Source organism: Pleurodeles waltl, chromosome 5 (assembly GCF_031143425.1).
Source record: "Pleurodeles waltl isolate 20211129_DDA chromosome 5, aPleWal1.hap1.20221129, whole genome shotgun sequence".
Taxonomy (NCBI): domain Eukaryota; kingdom Metazoa; phylum Chordata; class Amphibia; order Caudata; family Salamandridae; genus Pleurodeles; species Pleurodeles waltl.
This window is the reverse complement of record NC_090444.1, coordinates 1,834,307,557-1,834,332,774: the sequence shown is the minus strand read 5'-3', so window position 1 is coordinate 1,834,332,774 and position 25,218 is coordinate 1,834,307,557. Positions and strand designations below refer to the sequence as shown.

Here is a 25,218-nt window from a genome sequence, read left to right as displayed (position 1 = left end):
AAGTAAACCTCCCTTGCAGTGAAGGAGTCACTCCCCTGTATCTGCAGGCACCAACTGCAACGACAACCAGCTGTGTAGATTATCTCTCCTCTGGAGCTGTGCAGATCCTGCATCACAGGTGGTGATCTGAAATGGTACCCTTGGTCCTATCTACCAGCTGTCCAACTTGGGAGATGGTAAACACTTGACTCTCCTTGCAGGACAGTACCCCTGAGCACTGTGACTCTTTCAGATTCCAGGGCTTGTTTGTTCCTCCTCCAAGGGATCTTCAGGCTCTGTGTAGCCCCAGCCCCCATCACTCCTTCCTGGAAAGCATGGTCTCCTGCCTGCTGCCCTAGCGACGTGGGACTCCTCTTCAGGGGTGCTGAGTGGGCCTCACTGCGACTCCTATGCCTACTGTCAGTGGGTTGCCTGTGGGGCTGACTCCTCTTCTTGTGACTCTCCCAGCTGCTGAGGGTCACCCTGGACACCCATCTTTGGGTCGAGTCCCCTGGAACTTGCTGGTCCACTTCAGCCTTGCAAAACCTTTTTCTCTGACTCTTGCATGTGCCAAGGCTTGTTGGTAGTGTTCCAACACCACTGGCCAAATGCAACAAGACCACCGGCTTCTGGGACTCCTCTTCTGCTCCTGTGCTGCACTGCTGACCTTTTTCTCCACCATCGACCTGGTCCTGCATCCACAGAAGGGTGGGTAATGTCTCCTGCCACAATCGGACACTCCAACTCAAACTGGACATGGTCCCCTTCCTTTGCAGGTCCTCTTCTGTCAGGATCCACCTTTGGGTTCTTCCAGTTTTGTTTGGGTCTTGCACAATCCTTTCCCAAAGTCCTCCTGCTGGTTTTAGGGACAACCAGGTACTTACCACTGCTCTCCTGGTTGCTGGGGGTCCCTCTGGTACTCACCTCTTGGGTTTCCTAGTTCCTCCGGCTCCACTCTACTGATTACATTTCCTTGGGTGGGGGACTGCCTTTCACCTTCCACTTTTTTGCTGATGGTTTGGCCCTCCCCTAGGGCCCTCACTGTTTGCTATTGCTTTTACCAATGCCTATTGCTTTCTATGCTATCTACTGAGTTTGTATATGTATATAATAGTGTGTTTGCTTACCTCCAGTTAGGGTATGTGTTACTATAATAAAGTACCTTTATTTTTGTAGCACGGTGTGGTTCTTTCATGTGATTAAGTGGTGTGTGAGTATAGTGGAACTGCATAAGGTTTACATGTCTCCTAGATAAGTCTTGGCTGCTCATCCACAGCAACCTCTAGAGAGCCCTGGCTTCCTAGACACTGCCTGCACTTCACTAATAGGGGATACCTGGACCTGGTATAAGGTAATAACACCATATGTGCTCACCACATACCAGGCTAGATGATTCTGGAGTCTCCTTCTCATATGGGGAATGTACTGATAAAAATAGGTATTGGGAGTATACAATGGGGCAAGTTTTTACACACTTCTCACATAGTGCAGTGTCTTATTCCTTCCTTCAGAATAAGGATGTGTTTTGTCAGGAACAATTATTGGATGAAATGGAACCACCCCTTGCAAGGAAACTGTACCTGCAGTTTATGTTTAGTATGTTACCAATTGCCGCTTTTACTGGCAACTGGGTGCGCAAGAAGGAACCTGCTTTCTTTTCTGGCGTCTTGTGTGGGGCGGTTAAGGAGACGGAAGAGCATATATTAATTCATGCCCGACTTATGTAAAGAGCAGGAAGAAGTGGATTCTTCCTATGTGCCCTTTATTAGCGGTAAGAGAACATCACATTGCTCTCTGAACCTTAAAAACTGATGCTAGACATTGCCTGGCTTTTGATATTTTCAATTTGTTTGCTAACGATGTGGAAAACTAGGCAACGTGCACAACTCCAATAGCAGTTTCTCAGACATGTACACCTGGTGGTGGGAATGTGCTTTTAGGATACTTCAAGATAGGGGAGGTGAATAGGAGATATGTGATGAAAATGTGTTCTTGTCAGTGGATTCCAGTATCTTCATGTGTCTTTCTAAAAAGGTTGCTGAATACACACTGCTATTGCATCTTGTGGATTCCGTATAAATTACAAGATAGAAGAGTATCTACTTTTAATAATAGAGTTAAAACAAACTGAGAAATTGACTTGGGTATTGCTTTATTATTTGATTAATGTACTTTAATAGATACATGCTGTAATTTCACGATTCATTTTATATTGTGATAATTTAATGTATGCTGATATTCGTATTTTATGAATTTTGTATACATTGAAAGAAAGAGGCGTGTTCCTTTTAAATACTGGGGGGCATATTTATACTCTGTTAGCGCCGAATTTGCGTCGTTTTTTTCGACGCAAATTCAGCGCAAAACTAACGCCATATTTATACTTTGGCGTTAGACGCGTCTAGCGCCAAACTATGAGTAAAGAGCGTAATTTTTTTGCGTGAACGCCTTCCTTGCGTTAATGAGATGCAAGGTAGGCGTTCCCGTCTAAAAAAATGACTGCGCCGCAAATGCGTCGTATTTATACTCCCGGGCAAAAATGACGCCCGGGAGTGGGCGGGGCAAAAAACCCCGCATTTGCGCCGGATTTTAGCGCCTGGGTCAGGGCAGGCGTTAAGGGACCTGTGGGCTCAAAATGAGCCCACAGCTGCCCTCCCATGCCCCCAGGGACCCCCCCTGCCACCCTTGCCCACCCCAGGAGGACACCCAAGGCTGGAGGGACCCTCCCCAGGGACATTCAGGTAAGTTCAGGTAAGTATAATTTTTTTTTTTTGTATATTTTTTTTGGGCATAGGGGGGCCTGATTTGTGCCCCCCTACATGCCACAATGCCCAATGACCATGCCCAGGGGACATAAGTCCCCTGGGCATGGCCATTGGGCAAGGGGGCATGACTCCTGTCTTTACTAAGACAGGAGTCATGTAAATGGCGTCTGGGCGTCGTTAAAAATGGCGCAAATCGGGTGGAGGTGATTTTTTGCGTCAACCTGACTTGCACCATTTTTAAGACGCCCTAGCGCCATTTTTCCCAACGCCGGCGCTGCCTGGTGTACGTGGTTTTTTTCCACGCACACCAGGCAGCGCCGGTCTGCTTGCGCCGGCTAACGCCATTCAATAAATACGGCGTCCGCATGGCGCTTCAGAATGGCGTTAGCCGGCGCAAAAATTTTTGACGCTAAACTGCGTTAGCGCAGTTTAGCGTCAAAAAGTATAAATACGGGCCTGGGTTTTATCCTAGGGTGATAGCGCAAACTTGTATTCTAATTTGCCTGTGAGCTTTATCTGATGTAACTATGTGTGAGATTTATCTCTTTTAAGTTGTATGTATTTTCATGTGATGTTTTTACTTATGTTGTGCTTTCATGACCCTGGTGATCTAAATACAGTTTTATAATGATGGTGAAATTAAATATGCCAATCAGGTAAATGCCAATCAAAGCATGTTTAGGGTAGTGAGCACTAGCACTTTAGCACTAGTAAGCAGTGGCTAAGTGCACAGAGTCCCAAGGTTAACAAGCAAAAATCCAACAAAAGTAGGAGGAGGAATGCAACAAGTTTGTGGGTTACCCTGCAGAGAGGGCCATTTCTAACAATCAGCAACAGGAAATAACATTGCCCTCCTAATTTCTAGCTCCCTCTACTCCTGAGGAAGAAGCATGGGACACCCTGGATGTTTTAAGGGCGGTGAAGGTCTATTTGACAATAACAGTGGATTTCATTCAATGTGGAAATTTGTTTATAACAATTGGTGTTCTCCATCGTGGTCAGAAGACATCCACTCCTACTTTAAATAGATGGGTTAGGTATCTGATTTCTCTTGCTTATACCTCACAAAAGGCACAATTGACAGGTGGGGTCCAGGGAGATCTACTCGAGAAATGGCAGCCACTTGGGTTGAAATTGGTGGTGTTTCTGTTGTTAGCATTTGTAGAGTGGCCACTTGGGCGTCCCCCTCTACCTTTGTTTCCCATTATAGGCTGGATGTGGAGGATTCTTTGGATTTTGGAATGAAGGTTCTGGCTGCTGTCAAGCCTTGAACAATATGCTTTCTGTTCCTCTCTTGGTGCGATGAATTAAGAGTTTTCTTTTTGCATTATCCAAGAGTTGGTATGATTATTTGGGATTCAGGTTATTCTTACTAGGCTGTGGTATATCCCTAAGATAGTAAGTATTGGTACAAGAAAAAGGGTTGAGGAGGTAATGATTCAGTTACTTACCGGTAATTTTCTTGACTCTGAGGCCCGTATTTATACTCCGTTTGCGCCGAATTAGCGTCGTTTTTTTCGACGCAAATTCGGCGCAAAACTAACGCCATATTTATACTTTGGCGTTAGACGCGTCTAGCGCCAAAGTATGGGCAAAGAGCGTCATTTTTTAGCGTGAACGCCTTCCTTGCGTTAATGAGATGCAAGGAAGGCGTTCCCGTCTAAAAAAATGACGGCGACGCAAATGCGTCGTATTTATACTCCCGGGCAAAAATCACGCCCGGGAGGTGACGGGTCAAAAAACCCCGCATTTGCGCCACTTTTTAACGCCTGGGTCAGGGTAGGCGTTAAGGGGCCTGTGGGCTCAAAATGAGCCCACAGGTGCCCTCCCCTGCCCCCAGGGACCCCCCCTGCCACCCCTGCCCACCCCAGGAGGACACCCAAGGATGGAGGGACCCACCCCAGGGACATTCAGGTAAGTTCACGTAAGTATAATTTTTGTTATTTTTCAAAAAATTTTGGGTGGCATAGGGGGGCCTTATTTGTGCCCCCCTACATGCCACTATGCCCAATGACCATGCCCAGGGGACATAAGTCCCCTGGGCATGGCCATTGGGCAAGGGGGCATGACTCCTGTCTTTACTAAGACAGGAGTCATTTAAATGGCGTCTGGGCGTCGAAAAAATGGCGCAAATCGGGTTAAGACGATTTTTTAGCGTCAACCCGACTTGCGCCATTTTAAGACGCCCTAGCGCCATTTTCCCCCTACGCCGGCGCTGCCTGGTCTACGTGGTTTTTTTCCACGCACACCAGGCAGCGCCGGTCTGCTTGCGCCGGCTAACGCCATTCCATAAATACGGCGCCCGCATGGCGCTTCGGAATGGCGTTAGACGGCGCTAAATTTTTTGACGCTAAACTGCGTTAGCGCAGTTTAGCGTCAAAAAGTATAAATATGGGCCTGAATACCCTTTTTCTCATACCAATACTTAAGACCCTTCCTCCCAGTCCCTGCTTCACAACCTGAGTCCTCATGTTAGCTTGCAGACATACAGGAAGTGGTGTGGGCTCCATCCTTCCTCATCACCAGATTGGTAGGAGGGTTTGGAGATGGGGGTGGGGGCTGGATGGCATTGAACTTTTCTGATTTGTTCTAGCTAGGTCACATGGTGCCTGGGTGGAGGCTAATAAACTCATGATAGTAAATATTGGCACAAGAAAAAGGGTAATAGGAGTAATGAAGATTACAGGTAAGTAACTGAATCATTATGATGTTTCATGGCAAAGAGCTGTGGTTTTAACTTTTTAAGATATTTTAAGCACCTTTTTCTCTTATACAGAAATATTGTATATGTATATTGAAACTATAGTTTTATGAGGCATTATCCCCAAAATAAAATAAATCCAACTTTATCATTTACCTCTAAACGCAGTCTGTTACTCTTCAGGATATTTTCTATTTTTACCAATCTTTTTGCCTGATCTGGCACCTTCAGATCCATCTTAATCATGCATTTGGTTTCACGTACTATCTCTAGAATTTTGGGGTCAAAATTAACCAACATCTTTCCTGTTTCAGGATGCCTTATGAGTAATGTAGCTTGTAATGCTGCAAACAAAATATAAAGTACATGTTAATAAAATACTTAAATACAGCAGACTTTACCATACTAGAGCTGACCTACTAGAGGGCAACACAGGTCAAGCAACTAGAACACTGAAAACCAATCTGAACTTCTGGAAGACACTACCATTGTTGGTGGCGGGGAGAGTGGCGCTGCTCAAAATGGTGGCCCAACTTTGCGGTTCTGCTGCTTTGGATCCCCGGCACTGTCTTTACGGAACTGGATTCCTTGATTACTGTGTTCAAATAGGAACCAAGGCGGCAGGCATAAGGGGGGCTAGCAGTTCCTGATTACGAGTCATACTATTTGACTGCCCAACTGCAATGGCTAACCCAATGGATCACAAGGCGCAAGATACCGAATGGCGGTGTGAGCCCATCAGTACCACACCTTCCCCAGTTAGTGGAAACCCTATTGAAATTCACGCACCTCACTCCTACAGACACTCCTGAGGTTCGGGTGATACAAAAATGCTGGAATAGATGTCTCCCAAAAAATGGTACAGTAATCTCTTATTCTCCTGACATCCCAATGGCTTGGCTACTCTGGTTGCCTCACCTAGGAGACTGGGGGAGCATTACATCCTGGACTGATGTGCGCACCACATGACTTGGGGCCTCTACAGGGATTGGGAGCTTCTCCCCTTTGAGGAGTTCCAGCAGGACTACGATCTCCACAAGGACATTTCCTACCACATTGCATGTTTACCTTCTCTATTCAAAAGTATTGGCAAGCTGGGTGAACGGAGCCATGGCCCCATGCTGTCAGCAGCTACATAGTAGTATCGGAGGGCACTTTCAGGGCAGTAACTTGTCTATATGGGGCAATCCGAAAAGGGGCATCACGCCCCTTGTATGCTCTGAGAATGCAGTGGGAAGGTGACCTGAGGATTCCAATACCAGAGAGGGACAGGGAGAAATCCTAGAGAGAGCATCAAATGTATCTAGGAATGCCCGATTTACACTGATAAACTTTTGCATACTACATAGGGCCTATCTCACCCCTGGGTGTCTCCGAAAACACTTTCACGTAGCCGAAGCTAGGTGTCCACGATGTGGAGAATCAGTAGCCGAGTTTTTACATATGATTTGGTCTTGCTCAAACTTATCTGTCTATTGTAGTGAAATAATGGCTTTCGTGGCTGAAATGTTTTCTCGGGACATCCTTTGTACACCTGGGCATTGCCTTGTTCACTGGTTCTTCCACAGCCCCAAGAATAGGGCATCCAGTGGACTACAGGATCTGGCATACATACTAGCTAAGAAGGAGATAATGAGGAATTGGAAGCACCCAGGAGGTCCTAGGATTGCTTGCTGGAGGAGGGAACTGGAACACTGGCCAAAATACGAGAGCATGGTGCTGATACGAGAGGCGAGATGGGGTAGAGGATCACCCAGCTTGGCACAGGACTGGGAGCGCCTGGTGGACGGCCTGAAGGATGTGATTCAGCTGTCCCCAGGGAGCTCCCTGGGATACTCACCAATAGCCCCCAGCCAATAGTACCCCTCTGACATTTCAATAAGCAGCTCACATTTAGTGGGCGCTCAATCAGTAGAACTGCCAAAATCATGCACTCCTATGTAACTTTCAACAGACACATATATGCACATTGACAACACCCAACAAAGCTACACTGTGAGAAGGTAGCCTCTTTCTAGCCTTGTTACCCCCACTTTTGGCCTGTTTGTGAGTGTATGTCAGGGTGTTTGTCACTGTTTTCACTGTCTCACTGGGATCCTGATAGCCAGGCCCCAGTGCTCATAGTGAAAAACACTATGTTTTCAGTATGGTTGTTATGTGTCACTGGGATCCTGCTGGTCAGGACCCCAGTGCTCATAGGTTTGTGGCCTATATGTATGTGTCACTGGGACCTTGTCACACAGGGCCCCAGTGCTCATAGGTGTGCATGTATATGTTCCCTGTGTGGTGCCTAACTGTCTCACTGAGGCTCTGCTAACCAGAACCTCAGTGGTTATGCTCTCTCATTACTTTCAAATTGTCACTAACAGGCTAGTGACCATTTTTACCAATTTACATTGGCTTACTGGAACACCCTTATAATTCCCTAGTATATGGTACTGAGGTACCCAGGGTATTGGGGTTCCAGGAGATCCCTATGGGCTGCAGCATTTCTTTTGCCACCCATAGGGAGCTCTGACAATTCTTACACAGGCCTGCCACTGCAGCCTGAGTGAAATAACGTCCATGTTATTTCACAGCCATTTTACACTGCACTTAAGTAACTTATAAGTCACCTATATGTCTAACCTTTACCTGGTAAAGGTTAGGTGCAAAGTTACTTAGTGTGAGGGCACCCTGGCACTAGCCAAGGTGCCCCCACATTGTTCAGAGCCAATTCCCTGAACTTTGTGAGTGCGGGGACACCATTACACGCGTGCACTACATATAGGTCACTACCTATATGTAGCTTCACAATGGTAACTCCGAATATGGCCATGTAACATGTCTATGATCATGGAATTGCCCCCTCTATGCCATCCTGGCATAGTTGGCACAATCCCATGATCCCAGTGGTCTGTAGCACAGACCCTGGTACTGCCAAACTGCCCTTCCTGGGGTTTCACTGCAGCTGCTGCTGCTGCCAACCCCTCAGACAGGCATCTGCCCTCCTGGGGTCCAGCCAGGCCTGGCCCAGGATGGCAGAACAAAGAACTTCCTCTGAGAGAGAGTGTGACACCCTCTCCCTTTGGAAAATGGTGTGAAGGCAGGGGAGGAGTAGCCTCCCCCAGCCTCTGGAAATGCTTTCTTGGGCACAGATGTGCCCAATTCTGCATAAGCCAGTCTACACCGGTTCAGGGACCCCTTAGCCCCTGCTGTGGCGCGAAACTGGACAAAGGAAAGGGGAGTGACCACTCCCCTGACCTGCACCTCCCCTGGGAGGTGTCCAGAGCTCCTCCAGTGTGCTCCAGACCTCTGCCATCTTGGAAACAGAGGTGCTGCTGGCACACTGGACTGCTCTGAGTGGCCAGTGCCACCAGGTGACGTCAGAGACTCCTGCTGATAGGCTCCTTCAGGTGTTAGTAGCCTATCCTCTCTCCTAGGTAGCCAAACCCTCTTTTCTGGCTATTTAGGGTCTCTGTCTCTGGGGAAACTTTAGATAACGAATGCATGAGCTCAGCCGAGTTCCTCTGCATCTCCCTCTTCACCTTCTGCCAAGGAATCGACTGCTGACCGCGCTGGAAGCCTGCAAACCTGCAACATAGTAGCAAAGACGACTACTGCAACTCTGTAACGCTGATCCTGCCGCCTTCTCGACTGTTTTCCTGCTTGTGCATGCTGTGGGGGTAGCCTGCCTCCTCTCTGCACCAGAAGCTCCGAAGAAATCTCCCGTGGGTCGACGGAATCTTCCCCCTGCAACCGCAGGCACCAAAAAGCTGCATTACCGGTCCCTTGGGTCTCCTCTCAGCATGACGAGCGAGGTCCATCGAATCCAGCGACTCTGTCCAAGTGACCCCCACAGTCCAGTGACTCTTCAGCCCAAGTTTGGTGGAGGTAAGTCCTTGCCTCACCTCGCTGGGCTGCATTGCTGGGAACCGCGACTTTGCAGCTACTCCGGCCCCTGTGCACTTCCGGCGGAAATCCTTTGTGCACAGCCAAGCCTGGGTCCACGGCACTCTAACCTGCATTGCACGACTTTCTAAGTTGGTCTCCGGCGACGTGGGACTCCTTTGTGCAACTTCGGCGAGCACCGTTTCACGCATCCTTGTAGTGCCTGTTTCTGGCACTTCTCCGGGAGCTACCTGCTTCAGTGAGGGCTCTTTGTCTTGCTCGACGTCCCCTCTCTCTTCAGGTCCAATTTGCGACCTCCTGGTCCCTCCTGGGCCCCAGCAGCGTCCAAAAACGCCAAACGCACGATTTGCAGCTAGCAAGGCTTGTTGGCGTTCTTCCGGCGGGAAAATACTTCTGCACGACTCTCCAAGGCGAGTGGGATTTGTCCACCGAAGGGGAAGTATCTAGCCCTTTTCGTTCCTGCAGAAACCTCAGCTTCTTCTGTCCAGTCGAAGCTTCTTTGCACCCGCAGCTGGCATTTCCTGGGCATCTGCCCATCTCCGACTTGCTTGTGACTTTTGGACTTGGTCCCCTTGTTCCACAGGTACCCTAGATTGGAAATCCACAGTTGTTGCATTGCTGGTTTGTGTCTTTCCTGCATTATTCCTCTAACACGACTTCTTTGTCCTTAGGGGAACTTTAGTGCACTTTGCACTCACTTTTCAGGGTCTTGGGGAGGGTTATTTTTCTAACTCTCACTATTTTCTAATAGTCCCAGCAACCCTCTACAAGGTCACATAGGTTTGGGGTCCATTCGTGGTTCGCATTCCACTTTTGGAGTATATGGTTTGTGTTGCCCCTATCCCTATGTTTCCCCATTGCATCCTATTGTAACTATACATTGTTCTAATAAAAAGACCCATATATATTTTAAAAACACACTAGAAAATCTAAAATTATTTTAAAAGACAGAGCAGCTCAATCTATCAGTTATTTTTCAGCAGTCTGTGAATAAGGCTTCAAAACCTCATGTGCAACACCCTTTCCCGATGTGGATGGGTTACAACTTCCTTTCAGTTGGTGGTAAAATATGAATGTTTTGCGACTGGATTTCGGTTGCAAAACATTAATACATACCAAAGAGAATCAGTATGTGGAAGGAACGCTCTTAATATGCATCTAACAAACAGCAATTCCTAATGGTTTCATACACCCATTTCACAATCCTGAAAACATTTTCTAAATTGTTAAATGGATTTAAAAAAATGTTTTAGGGGGTCATTCTGACCCTGGCGGTCTTGGACCGCCAGGGCAAGAATGACGGAAGCACCGGCAACAGGCTGGCGGTGCTTCAATCCCCATTCCGACCGCGGTGGTAAAGCCGTGGTCGCCCTGCCGGGGCCGGCGGTTTTCCGCCGTTTTTGCCCCGGCTGGGAGAATCCGCCAGGGCAGCGCTGCAAGCAGCGCTGACCTGGGGATTCTGACCCCCTTACCGCCAGGAAGAGGCTGGCGGTAAGGGGTGTCCTGGGGCCCCTGCACTGCCCATGCCACTGGCATGGGCAGTGCAGGGGTCCCCTAACAGGGCCCCGGCCAGCTTTTCACTGTCTGCCTAGCAGACAGTGAAAAGCGCGACAGGTGCAACTGCACCCGTCACACGGCCGCAACACCGGCAGCTCCATTAGGAGCCGGCTCCTGTGTTGCGGCCTCATTCCCGCTGGGCCGGCGGGAATTTTGGAATGGGGTCCGCGGAAATTTGGCCGCATGGCAGCCGAATGGCGGTTTCCGCCTGGCGGACGGCGGTAGCCGCCAGCCAAGTTTGGAATGACCCCCTTAGTATTTCCAAACCCTCAGCATTACTGAATCTGTGGGTTTGCGACTTTTTAACACACTTTGTACATGAGGCCCCACGTCCTGAGAGGTTTAGTGTAATACAATTCCTCATGTACAAACATTTCATTTAAGAAATCGTAAATTGTGACAAAAAAAGAATCACAATCAGTGATTTCTTAAAGGGAATGTACTAAAATGGATTCAGTTGAAGTGGTCGCAAAATGGGCACTGACTTATCCCGAATTCATTGGTATTTTGTGAACCGACCTATGTAATAGTAGGTCAGTTCACATGCATCGGAGTGAGTTGCCCTTCGACCTACCTCTTTATTATGCCTGAGGTAATTCACAAACTGTGTCCCACTACAATTGGCTGCAGCCATGGTGGCCTGCTGAGGCCAGCTGCCCACCATGTCTGTGATTGCTTTTAAATAAAGCATTTTTTTTAAACACAGTCCATTTTCCTTAAAGGAAAATGGGATGCGATATAATACATAAACTAAAAGACGATACACAACTTTATTAGGAAAAGGGTGTGGTCCCATGGAGGTGAAGGATTCTCTTTTGAAATCTTTCCTGCGAATGGCTTTCCACCTCCTTTGAGGAGGTGGTAAAATAGTAACGTTTTACGACTGGATTTCAGTTGTAAAACATTAATACAAACCTTAAGTATTCAGGGCCATATTTATACTTTTCGACGCATAACGGCGCCAACGCAGTTGTGCGTCAAAAAATTTAACGCTGGCTAACGCCATTCTGAAGTGCCATGCGGGCGCCGTATTTATTCAATGACGTTAGCCGGCGTTAGCCGGCGGTGCGGAGTGGTGTGCGCCAAAAAAAACCAAAAAAAATGACTTACACCAGGCAGCGCCGGCGTAGGGGAAAATGGAGTTTGGGTGTCAAAAAATGGTGCAAGTCAGGCTGAGGCAAATTTTTCGCCTCAACCCGATTTGCGCCATTTTTTTTCACTCCCAACCCCATTGAAATGACTCCTGTTTTAGCAAAGACAGGAGTCATGCCCCCTTGCCCAATGGCCATGCCCAGGGGACTTATGTCCCCTGGGCATGGTCATTGGGCATAGTGGCATGTAGGGGGGCACAAATCAGGCCCCCCTATGCCACCCAAAAAAATATATATATATACCTACCTGAACTTACCTTAAGTTTCCTGGGATGGGTCCCTTCATCCTTGGGCGTCCTCCTGGGGTGGGCAAGGGTGGCAGGGGGTGTCCCTGGGGGCATGGGAGGGCACCTCTGGGCTCCTTCTGAGCCCACAGGTCCCTTAACGCCTGCCCTGAGCAGGCGTTAAAAAATGACGCAAACGCGGCTGGACGTCATTTTTTTTGACCCGCCCACTCCCGGGCGTCATTTTTGCCCGGGAGTATAAATACGACGCACATGCCTCGGAGTCATTTTTTAGTAGGGAACGCCTACCTTGCATATCATTAACGCAAGGAAGGTGTCCACGCTAAAAAATGATGCAAACTCCATGAACTTTGACGCTAGACACGTCTAATGCCAAAGTATAAATATGGAGTTAGTTTTGCGTCGAATTTGCGTAAAAAAAAATGACACAAATCCGGCGCAAACGGAGTATAAATATGACCCTCAGTATCTGGAAGGGACAATTTTAACTCGCTCCTTCCAAATACTGATTCAGTATATATTCCCAAACCCAAATTGTGATACAGAAACGCATTACTGAATTGCAGTCTGGGTTTAGTGAATACAAAACAGGGTCGGCGCTAGGCATGGGCAGTGTGGGCAGCTGCCCAGGGCACTGAACCTGCTCATAAATACGGAGCCTAGCACCGCCTTTTAAAAATCTTCAGTGTTGTGAGACTCAGGGAGAAGAAGTGGTTCAGTGCTGCAAGGCCCAGGGGAGGGGGCCCTCTGCCCTGGGCCTTGCAGCCATGGGCTGAAAGGGCATCAGAAATCTAATTGCTGCATCTGCATGATAACAGCGATGAGATGGTCCCTTAGGTGTGACGTGAGCCATGCCCATGCCTGAATATAAAGCAAGGTGTCTGGCATGGCTCACAACAAAAGAAAAAAAAATGTCCCATAACCAAGTATGGAGGAAAGGGAGTCAGGCATCATCAACATTTAAAGAAAAACACCCTTCTTTAAGACACAGAAGAAATAAGTTACTTACCTGTAACTTTAGTTCTTCAGTATTGGAAGCTTTCATAGCTTCACATGCTTGAATACTTCCCCATTGTCAAGATGGGAGTCCCCGGTGGAATGTATAAGATATGCTTAAATGTATACCTACATTACATGCATTAGGCCTTGGTTTAGCAACCTATGACAATAATTTTGTAAAATAGACCCAAACTCAAAAGTCAACCGATCACACTGCACCAACCCTTAGAACCTCCTGTGAGGAACTGCCTTCCCTCAGATTTTCTGAGCATAAGTGCTGTAATAATAAGGAACACTGAGGAGAGGGAAGGTGAGCTAATCAGGGGAGGCGGGTGGGCCGCATGTGAATCTATGAAAGCTTCCAATACTGGAGAACTACAGTTACAGGTAAGTAACTTGTTTCTTATTTGTAAGAACACATTCTACCATGTAAAAAATAGTATCAACATTTAGATAACTTTATGTCGGAAAAATAAAGATATTTAAACATATATATATATATATATATATATATATATATATATATATATATACATATACATATACATACATACCTATACGTATATTATACACAGAAATTCATTATTACATCGAAAATGTGGTATTAAACAGTAGAAGCGGATGGCGGAAAGAAATAAATATCTCACCTTCATCAGAACAAATGCCTAAGTACTGCTTGGTCAACAGCTGCATCCAGGAGCGTTTCAGCATCCAAACAATAATGCCTTGTAAAAGCATGTGTCGTTCTCCATGTTGCCGCTCAGCAAATGTAAGGTAGGGACACGCCCGAGAACAGTGCACAAGAACTGGAAACAGGTCTAGTTGAATGTGCAAGCACTCTAGCGCCCAAAGGCCGACCAGCCTTTTGGTGGCAAAAGGCTATAGTGTTCGAAATCCATTTGGAAATAGTGACAGGATGCCCTCTTCTGGGTGCACTGAAGGCTACGAAGAGTTGGTTTGATTTCCTGATTGAATTTGTTCTGTGTAAGTAGAACTTGAGACATCTTTTCAACTCGAGAGAGTGGAGCGATCTCTCTGCTCCAGTTTGAGGTTGTTGAAAGAAAGACTTCAGCAACTATGGTTCATTAATATGAAACACAAAAGGAGGATGGACGGAGTGCTGAACAATGCAAACACTCACCCCCAGTCACAGATCTGGGTTTAATCCATCATTCTTTTGCTCACCATGCCACCCCAGTTTGGACACAGCAGTATGCAAATCAGTCTTGACCCTGTTCCTCATGGGAACAGTCCAGCCCGAACTGCCAGGCCAGGTCCTCCCTGGACCGGAAACAAGCATCCTGGGACCGGTTTCAGGGTATCACCCTTCATCAGCCAAACTAGCTTGAATCCAGTGTCACAGTGAGCAAGACACCCACGTGTGGGCATACCCTTGCCACTTAGGGCAACTTTAGCAAAACAAAAGGATGATGGACGGAGTGCTGAACAATGCAAACACTCACCCCCAGTCACAGATCTGGGTTTAATCCACCATTCTTTTGCTCACCATGTCACCCCAGTTCGGACCCAGCTGTATGCAAATCAGTCTTGACCCTGTTCCTCATGGGAACCGTCCAGCCCGAACTGCGAGGCCAGGTCCTTCCTGGACCGGAAACAAGCATCCTGGGACCAGTTTCAGGGTATCACCCTTCATCAGTCAGGCTAGTTTAAATCCAGTGGCACAGTGAGCAAAGGACCCACGTCTGGGCATACCCTTGCCACTTAGGGCAACTTTAGTAACACAAAAGGATGATGGACGGAGTACTGAACAATGCAAACACTCACCCCCAGTCACAGATCTGGGTTTAATCCATCGTTCTTTTGCTCACCATGCCACCCCAGTTTGGACCCAGCTGTATGCAAATCACTCTTGACCCTGTTCCTCATGGGAACAGTCCAGCCTGAACTGCCAGGCCAGGTTCTCCCTGGACCGAAGACAAGCATCCTGGAACCCGTTTCAGGGTATCACCCTTCATCAGCCAGGCTAGTTGGAATCCAGAGGAACATTGAGCCAGGGACCCACGTCTGGTCATACCCTTGCCACTTAGGGCAACTTTAGCAACACAAAAGGATGATGGACGGAGTGCTGAACAATGCAAACACTCACCCCCAGTCACAGATCTGGGTTTAATCCATCATTCTTTTACTCACCATGCCACCCCAGTTTGGACCCAGCTGTATGCAAATCAGTCTTGACCCTGTTCCTCATGGGAACAGTCCAGCCCGAACTGCCAGGCCAGGTCCTCCCTGGACCGAAGACAAGCATCCTGGGACCGGATTCAGGGTATCACCCTTCATCAGCCAGGCTAGCTTGAATCCAGAGGATCAGTGAGCAAGAGACCACGTCTGGGCATACCCTTGCCACTTAGGGCAACTTTAGCAACACAAGAGGATGATGGATGGAGTGCTGAACAATGCAAACACTCACCCCCAGTCACAGATCTGGGTTTAATCCATCGTTCTTTTGCTCACCATGCCACCTCAGTTTGGACACAGCAGTATGCAAATCAGTCTTGACCCTGTTCCTCATGGGAACAGTCCAGCCCGAACTGCAAGGCCAGGTCCTCCCTGGACCGGAAACAAGCATCCTGGGACCGGTTTCAGGGTATCACCCTTCATCAGCCAGACTAGCTTGAATCCAGTGTCACAGTGAGCAAGACACCCACGTCTGGGCATACCCTTGCCACTTAGGGCAACTTTAGCAACACAAAAGGATGATGGACGGAGTGCTGAACAATGCAAACACTCACCCCCAGTCACAGATCTGGGTTTAATCCACTATTCTTTTGCTCACCATGTCTCCCCAGTTCGGACCCAGCTGTATGCAAAACAGTCTTGACCCTGTTCCTCATGGGAACCGTCCAGCCCGAACTGCGAGGCCAGGTCCTTCCTGGACCGGAAACAAGCATCCTGGGACCAGTTTCAGGGTATCACCCTTCATCAGTCAGGCTAGTTGGAATCCAGAGGAACATTGAGCCAGGGACCCACGTCTGGTCATACCCTTGCCACTTAGGGCAACTTTAGCAACACAAGAGGATGATGGATGGAGTGCTGAACAATGCAAACACACTCCCCCAGTCACAGATCTGGGTTAAATCCATTGTTCTTGTGGTCAACATGCCATCCCAGTTTGGACCCAGCCGTATGCAAATCAGTCTTGACCCTGTTCCTCATGGGAACAGTCCAGCCCAAACTGCCAGGCCAGGTCCTCCCTGGACCAAAGAAAAGCATCCTGGGACCGGGTTCAGGGTATCACCCTTCATCAGCCAGGCTAGTAGGAATCCAGAGGAACAGTGAGCAAGGGACCACATCTGGGCATACCCTTGCCACTTAGGGCAACTTTAGCAACACAAAAGGATGATGGACGGAGTGCTGAACAATGCAAACACTCACCCCCAGTCACAGATCTGGGTTTAATCCATCGTTCTTTTGCTCACCATGCCACCCCAGTTTGGACCCAGCAGTATGCAAATCAGTCTTGACCCTGTTTCTCATGGGAACAGTCCAGCCCGACCTGCCAGGCCAGGTCCTCCCTGGACTGGAAACAAGCATCCTGGGACCGGTTTCAGGGTATCACCCTTCATCAGCCAGACTAGCTTGAATCCAGTGGCACAGTGAGCAAGGGACCCAGGTCTGGGCATACCCTAACCACTTAGGGCAACTTTAGCAACACGAAAGGATGATGGACGGAGTGCTGAGCAATGCAAACACTCACCCCCAGTCACAGATCTGGGTTTAATCCATCGTTCTTTTGCTCAAAATGCCACCCCACTTTGGACCCACCTGTATGCAAATCAGTCTTGACCCTGTTCCTCATGGGAACAGTCCAGCCCAAACTGCCGGGCCAGGTCCTCCCTGGACCGGAAACAAGCATCCTGGGACCAGTGTCAGGGTTTCACCCTTCATCAGCCAGGCTAGCTTAAATCCAGTGGCACAGTGAGCAAAAGACCCACCTCTGGGCATACCCTTGCCACTTAGGGCAACTTTAGCAACACAAAAGGATGATGGATGGAGTGCTAAACAATGCAAACACTCACCCCCAGTCACAGATCTGGGTTTAATCCATCGTTCTTTTGCTCACCATGCCACCCCAGTTTGGACCCAGCAGTATGCAAATCAGTCTTGACCCTGTTCCTCATGGGAACAGTCCAGCCCGAACTGCCAGGCCAGGTCCTCCCTGGACCGGAAGCGAGCATCTTGGGACCGGTTTCAGAGAATCACCCTTCATCAGCCAGCCTAGCTTGAATCCAGAGGAACAGTTGTAGGAGGCTGGACTGGCTTGTAGTGAGTACCAAGGGGTACTTGCACCTTGCACCAGGCCCAGTTATCCCTTATTAGTGTATAGGGTGTCTAGCAGCTTAGGCTGATAGATAATGGTAGCTTAGCAGAGCAGCTTAGGCTGAACTAGGAGACGTGTGAAGCTACTACAGTACCACTTAGTGTCATATGCACAATATCATAAGAAAACACAATACACAGTTATACTAAAAATAAAGGTACTTTATTTTTATGACAATATGCCAAAGTATCTTAGAGTGTACCCTCAGTGAGAGGATAGGAAATATACACAAGATATATATACACAATAGCAAAAATATGCAGTATAGTCTTAGAAAACAGTGCAAACAATGTATAGTTACAATAGGATGCAATGGGGAAACATAGGGATAGGGGCAACACAAACCATATACTCCAGAAGTGGAATGCGAACCACGAATGGACCCCAAACCTATGTGACCTTGTAGAGGGTCGCTGGGACTATTAGAAAATAGTAAGAGTTAGAAAAATAACCCTCCCCAAGACCCTGAAAAGTGAGTGCAAAGTGCACTAAAGTTCCCCTAAGGACAAAAGAGTCGTGTTAGAGGAATAATGCAGGAAAGACACAAACCAGCAATGCAACAACTGTGGATTTCCAATCTAGGGTACCTGTGGAACAAGGGGACCAAGTCCAAAAGTCACAAGCAAGTCGGAGATGGGCAGATGCCCAGGAAATGCAAGCTGCGGGTGCAAAGAAGCTTCGACTGGACAGAAGAAGCTGAGGTTTCTGCAGGAACGAAAAGGGCTAGAGACATCCCCTTTGGTGGACGGATCCCTCTCGCCTTGGAGAGTCGTGCAGAAGTGTTTTCCCGCCGGAAGGACGCCAACAAGCCTTGCTACACGCAAATCGTGCATTTAGCGTTTTTGGACGCTGCTGGGGCCCAGGAGGAACCAGGAGGTCGCAAATTGGACCTGAGCAGAGAGGGGACATCGAGCAAGACAAAGAGCCCTCGCTGAAGCAGGTAGCACCCGGAGAAGTGCCAGAAACAGGCACTACGAGGATGCGTGAAACGGTGCTCGCCGAAGTTGCACAAAGGAGTCCCACGTCGCCGGAGACCAACTTAGAAAGTCGTGCAATGCAGGTTAGAGTGCCGTGGACCCAGGCTTGGCTGTGCACAAAGGATTTCCGCCGGAAGTGCACAGGGGCCGGAGTAGCTGCAAAGTCGCGGTTCCCAGCAATGCAGCCCAGCGAGGTGAGGCAAGGACTTACCTCCACCAAACTTGGGCTGAGGAGTCACTGGACTGTGGGGGTCACTTGGACAGCATCGCTGGATTCGAGGGACCTCGCTCGTCGTGCTGAGAGGAGACCCAAGGGACCGGTAATGCAGCTTTTTGGTGCCTGCGGTTGCAGGGGGAAGATTCCGTCGACCCACGGGAGATTTCTTCGGAGCTTCTGGTGCAGAGAGGAGGCAGACTACCCCCACAGCATGCACAAGCAGGAAAACAGTCGAGAAGGCGGCAGGATCAGCGTTACAGAGTTGCAGTAGTCGTCTTTGCTACTATGTTGCAGGTTTGCAGGCTTCCAGCGCGGTCAGCGGTCGATTCCTTATCAGAAGGTGAAGAGGGAGATGCAGAGGAACTCGGCTGAGCTCATGCATTCGTTATCTAAAGTTTCCCCAGAGACAGAGACCCTAAATAGCCAGAAAAGAGGGTTTGGCTACCTAGGAGAGAGGAAAGGCTACTAACACCTGACGGAGCCTATCAGCAGGAGTCTCTGACGTCACCTGGTGGCACTGGCCACTCAGAGCAGTCCAGTGTGCCAGCAGCACCTCTGTTTCCAAGATGGCAGAGGTCTGGAGCACACTGGAGGAGCTCTGGACACCTCCCAGGGGAGGTGCAGGTCAGGGGAGTGGTCACTCCCCTTTCCTTTGTCCAGTTTCGCGCCAGAGCAGGGGCTAAGGGGTCCCTGAACCGGTGTAGACTGGCTTATGCAGAATTGGGCACATCTGTGCCCAACAAAGCATTTCCAGAGGCTGGGGGAGGCTACTCCTCCCCTGCCTTCACACCATTTTCCAAAGGGAGAGGGTGTCACACCCTCTCTCAGAGGAAGTTCTTTGTTCTGCCATCCTGGGCCAGGCCTGGCTGGACCCCAGGAGGGCAGCTGCCTGTCTGAGGGGTTGGCAGCAGCAGCAGCTGCAGTGAAACCCCAGGAAGGGCAGTCTGGCAGTACCAGGCTCTGTGCTACAGACCACTGGGATCATGGAATTGTACCAACAATGCCAGGATGGCATAGAGGGGGCAATTCCATGATCATAGACATGTTACATGGCCATATTCGGAGTTACCATGGTGAAGCTACATATAGGTAGTGACCTATATGTAGTGCACGCGTGTAATGGTGTCCCCGCACTCACAAAGTTCAGTGAATTGGCTCTGAACAATGTGGGGGCACCTTGGCTAGTGCCAGGGTGCCCTCACACTAAGTAACTTTGCACCTAACCTTTACCAGGTAAAGGTTAGACATATAGGTGACTTATAAGTTACTTAAGTGCAGTGTAAAATGGCTGTGAAATAACGTGGACGTTATTTCACTCAGGCTGCAGTGGCAGGCCTGTGTAAGAATTGTCAGAGCTCCCTATGGGTGGCAAAAGAAATGCTGCAGCCCATAGGGATCTCCTGGAACCCCAATACCCTGGGTACCTCAGTACCATATACTAGGGAATTATAAGGGTGTTCCAGTAAGCCAATGTAAATTGGTAAAAAATGGTCACTAGCCTGTCAGTGACAATTTGGAAAGAAATGAGAGAGCATAACCACTGAGGTTCTGATTAGCAGAGCCTCAGTGAGACAGTTAGTCACTACACAGGTAACACATTCAGGCACACTTATGAGCACTGGGGCCTTGGGTTACCAGGGTCCCAGTGACACATACAACTAAAACAACATATATACAGTGAAAAATGGGGGTAACATGCCAGGCAAGATGGTACTTTCCTACAACAGTGAGCAAGGGACCACATCTGGGCATACCCTTGCCACTTAGGGCAACTTTAGCAACACAAGAGGATGATGGATGGAGTGCTGAACAATGCAAACACTCACCCCCAGTCACAGATCTGGGTTTAATCCATCGTTCTTTTGCTCACCATGCCACCCCAGTTTGGACCCAGCTGTATGCAAATCAGTCTTTACCCTGTTCCTCATGGGAACAGTCCAGCCTGAACTGCCAGACCAGGTCCTGCCTGGACCGAAGACAAGCATCCTGGGAACCATTTCAGGGTATCACCCTTCATCAGCCAGGCTAGCTTGAATCCAGAGGAACAGTGAGCAAGGGACCCATGTCTGGGCATACCCTTGCCAATTAGGGCAACTTTAGCAACACAAAAGGATGATGGACGGAGTGCTGAACAATGCAAACACTCACCCCCAGTCATAGATCTGGGTTTAATCCATCTTTCTTTTGCTCACCATGCCACCCCAGTTTGGACCCAGCAGTATGCAAATCAGTCTTGACCCTGTTCCTCATGGGAACAGTCCAGCCCGAACTGCCAGGCCAGGTCCTCCCTGGACCGGAAGCGAGCATCCTGGGACCGGTTTCAGAGTATCACCCTTCATCAGCCAGGCTAGCTTGAATCCAGTAGCACAGTAAGCAAGGGACCCACTTCTGGGCATACCCTTGCCACTTAGGGCAACTTTAGCAACACAAAAGGATGATGGACGGAGTGCTGAAAAACACTCACCCCCAGTCATAGATCTGGGTTTAATCGATCGTTCTTTTGCTCACCATGCCACCCCAGTTTGGACCCAGCTGTATGCAAATCAGTCTTGACCCTGTTCCTCATGGGAACAGTCCAGCCCGAACTGCCAGGCCAGGTCCTCCCTGGACCGAAGACAAGCATCCTGGGACCGGATTCAGGGTATCACCCTTCATCAGCCAGACTAGCCTAAATCCAGTGGCACAGTGAGCAATACACCCACGTCTGGGCATACCCTTGCCACTTAGGGCAACTTTAGCAACACAAAAGTATGATGGACGGAGTACTGAACAATTTAAAACACTCACCCCCAGTCACAGATCTGGGTTTAATGCAGCGTTCTTTTGCTCACCATGCCACCCAGGTTGGACCCAGCTGTATGCAAATCAGTCTTGACCCTGTTCCTCATGGGAACAGTCCAGCCTGAACTGCCAGGCCAGGTCCTCCCTGGACCGAAGACAAGCATCCTGGGACCCGTTTCAGGGTATCACCCTTCATCAGCCAGGCTAGTTGGAATCCAGAGGAACATTGAGCCAGGGACCCACGTCTGGTCATACCCTTGCCACTTAGGGCAACTTTAGCAACACAAAAGGATGATGGACGGAGTGCTGAACAATGCAAACACTCACCCCCAGTCACAGATCTGGGTTTAATCCATCATTCTTTTACTCACCATGCCACCACAGTTTGGACCCAGCTGTATGCAAATCAGTCTTGACCCTGTTCCTCATGGGAACAGTCCAGCCTGAACTGCCAGGCCAGGTCCTCCCTGGACCGAAGACAAGCATCCTGGGACCGGTTTCAGGGTATCACCCTTCATCAGCCAGGCTAGCTTGAATCCAGAGTATCAGTGAGCAAGAGACCACGTCTGGGCATACCCTTGTGTAGGAAAGTACCATCTTGCCTGGCATGTTACCCCCATTTTTCACTGTATATATGTTGTTTTAGTTGTATGTGTCACTGGGACCCTGGTAACCCAGGGCCCCAGTGCTCATAAGTGTGCCTGAATGTGTTACCTGTGTAGTGACTAACTGTCTCACTGAGGCTCTGCTAATCAGAACCTCAGTGGTTATGCTCTCTCATTTCTTTCCAAATTGTCACTAACAGGCTAGTGACCATTTTTACCAATTTACATTGGCTTACTGGAACACCCTTATAATTCCCTAGTATATGGTACTGAGGTACCCGGGGTATTGGGGTTCCAGGAGATCCCTATGGGCTGCAGCATTTCTTTTGCCACCCATAGGGAGCTCTGACAATTCTTACACAGGCCTGCCACTGCAGCCTGAGTGAAATAACGTCCACGTTATTTCACAGCCATTTTACACTGCACTTAAGTAACTTATAAGTCACCTATATGTCTAACCTTTACCTGGTAAAGGTTAGGTGCAAAGTTACTTAGTGTGAGGGCACCCTGGCACTAGCCAAGGTGCCCCCACATTGTTCAGAGCCAATTCCCTGAACTTTGTGAGTGCGGGGACACCATTACACGCGTGCACTACATATAGGTCACTACCTATATGTAGCTTCACAATGGTAACTCCGAATATGGCCATGTAACATGTCTATGATCATGGAATTGCCCCCTCTATGCCATCCTGGCATAGTTGGCACAATCCCATGATCCCAGTGGTCTGTAGCACAGACCCTGGTACTGCCAAACTGCCCTTCCTGGGGTTTCACTGCAGCTGCTGCTGCTGCCAACCCCTCAGACAGGCATCTGCCCTCCTGGGGTCCAGCCAGGCCTGGCCCAGGATGGCAGAACAAAGAACTTCCTCTGAGAGAGGGTGTGACACCCTCTCCCTTTGGAAAATGGTGTGAAGGCAGGGGAGGAGTAGCCTCCCCCAGCCTCTGGAAATGCTTTGTTGGGCACAGAGGTGCCCAATTCTGCATAAGCCAGTCTACACCGGTTCAGGGGACCCCTTAGCCCTGCTCTGGCGCGAAACTGGACAAAGGAAAGGGGAGTGACCACTCCCCTGACCTGCACCTCCCCTGGGAGGTATCCAGAGCTCCTCCAGTGTGCTCCAGACCTCTGCCTCTTGGAAACAGAGGTGCTGCTGGCACACTGGACTGCTCTGAGTGGCCAGTGCCACCAGGTGACGTCAGAGACTCCTTATGATAGGCTCCTTCAGGTGTTGCTAGCCTATCCTCTCTCCTAGGTAGCCAAACCCTCTTTTCTGGCTATTTAGGGTCTCTGTCTCTGGGGAAACTTTAGATAACGAATGCATGAGCTCAGCCGAGTTCCTCTGCATCTCTCTCTTCACCTTCTGATAAGGAATTGACTGCTGACCGCGCTGGAAGCCTGCAAACCTGCAACATAGTAGCAAAGACGACTACTGCAACTCTGTAACGCTGATCCTGCCGCCTTCTCGACTGTTTTCCTGCTTGTGCATGCTGTGGGGGTAGTCTGCCTTCTCTCTGCACCAAAAGCTCCGAAGAAATCTCCCGTGGGTCGACGGAATCTTCCCCCTGCAACCGCAGGCACCAAAAAGCTGCATTACCGGTCCCTTGGGTCTCCTCTCAGCACGACGAGCGAGGTCCCTCGAATCCAGCAACTCTGTCCAAGTGACCCCCACAGTCTAGTGACTCTTCAGTCCAAGTTTGGTGGAGGTAAGTCCTTGCCTCACCTCGCTGGGCTGCATTGCTGGGAACCGCGACTTTTGCAGCTACTCCGGCCCCTGTGCACTTCCGGCGGAAATCCTTTGTGCACAGCCAAGCCTGGGTCCACGGCACTCTAACCTTCATTGCACGACTTTCTAAGTTGGTCTCCGGCGACGTGGGACTCCTTTGTGCAACTTCGGCGAGCACCGTTTCATGCATCCTTATAGTGCCTGTTTCTGGCACTTCTCCGGGTGCTACCGGCTTCAGAGAAGGCTCCTTGTCTTGCTCGACGTCCCCTCTCTCCGCTGGTCCAATTTGCGACCTCCTGGTCCCTCCTGGGCCTCAGTAGCGTCCAAAAATGCTAACCGCACGATTTGCAGCTAGCAAGGCTTGTTGGCGTTCTTTCGGCGGGAAAACACTTCTGCACGACTCTCCACGGCGAGAGGCATCAGTCCACCAAAGGGGAAGTCTCTAGCCCTTTTCGTTCCTGCAGAAACCTCAGCTTCTTCTGTCCAGTAGAAGCTTCTTTGCACCCGCAGCTGGCATTTCCTGGGCATCTGCCCATCTCCGACTTGCTTGTGACTTTTGGACTTGGTCCCCTTGTTCCACAGGTACCCTAGATTGGAAATCCACAGTTGTTGCATTGTTGGTTTGTGTCTTTCCTGCATTATTCCTCTAACACGACTTCTTTGTCCTTAGGGGAACTTTAGTGCACTTTGCACTCACTTTTCAGGGTCTTGGGGAGGGTTATTTTTCTAACTCTCACTATTTTCTAATAGTCCCAGCGACCCTCTACAAGGTCACATAGGTTTGGGGTCCATTCGTGGTTCGCATTCCACTTTTGGAGTATATGGTTTGTGTTGCCCCTATCCCTATGTTCCCCCATTGCATCCTATTGTAACTATACATTGTTTGCACTGTTTTCTAAGACTATACAGCATATTTTTGCTATTGTGTATATATATCTTGTGTATATTTCCTATCCTCTCACTGAGGGTACACTCTAAGATACTTTGGCATATTGTCATAAAAATAAAGTACCTTTATTTTTAGTATAACTGTGTATTGTGTTTTCTTATGATATTGTGCATATGACACTAAGTGGTACTGTAGTAGCTTCACACGTCTCCTAGTTCAGCCTAAGCTGCTCTGCTAAGCTACCATTATCTATCGGCCTAAGCTGCTAGACACCCTATACACTAATAAGGGATAACTGGGCCTGGTGCAAGGTGCAAGTACCCCTTGGTACTCACTACAAGCCAGTCCAGCCTCCTACACCTTGCCACTTAGGGCAACCTTAGCAACACAAAAGGATGA

The 25,218-nt window shown here is 49.0% G+C and overlaps 1 protein-coding gene across 1 annotated transcript in view; it reads right to left on the bottom strand.

Annotated features, from left to right (window-relative positions):
• Nucleotides 1–25,218, bottom strand: part of DNAH8 (dynein axonemal heavy chain 8) — a 9,979,189-nt gene that overhangs the window by 7,537,764 nt on the left and 2,416,207 nt on the right. Inside the window, exon 15 of the mRNA XM_069236651.1 lies at nucleotides 5,602–5,789. Coding sequence (XP_069092752.1) covers nucleotides 5,602–5,789 — 188 coding nt within the window. The remainder of the gene's footprint in view (nucleotides 1–5,601; nucleotides 5,790–25,218) is intronic.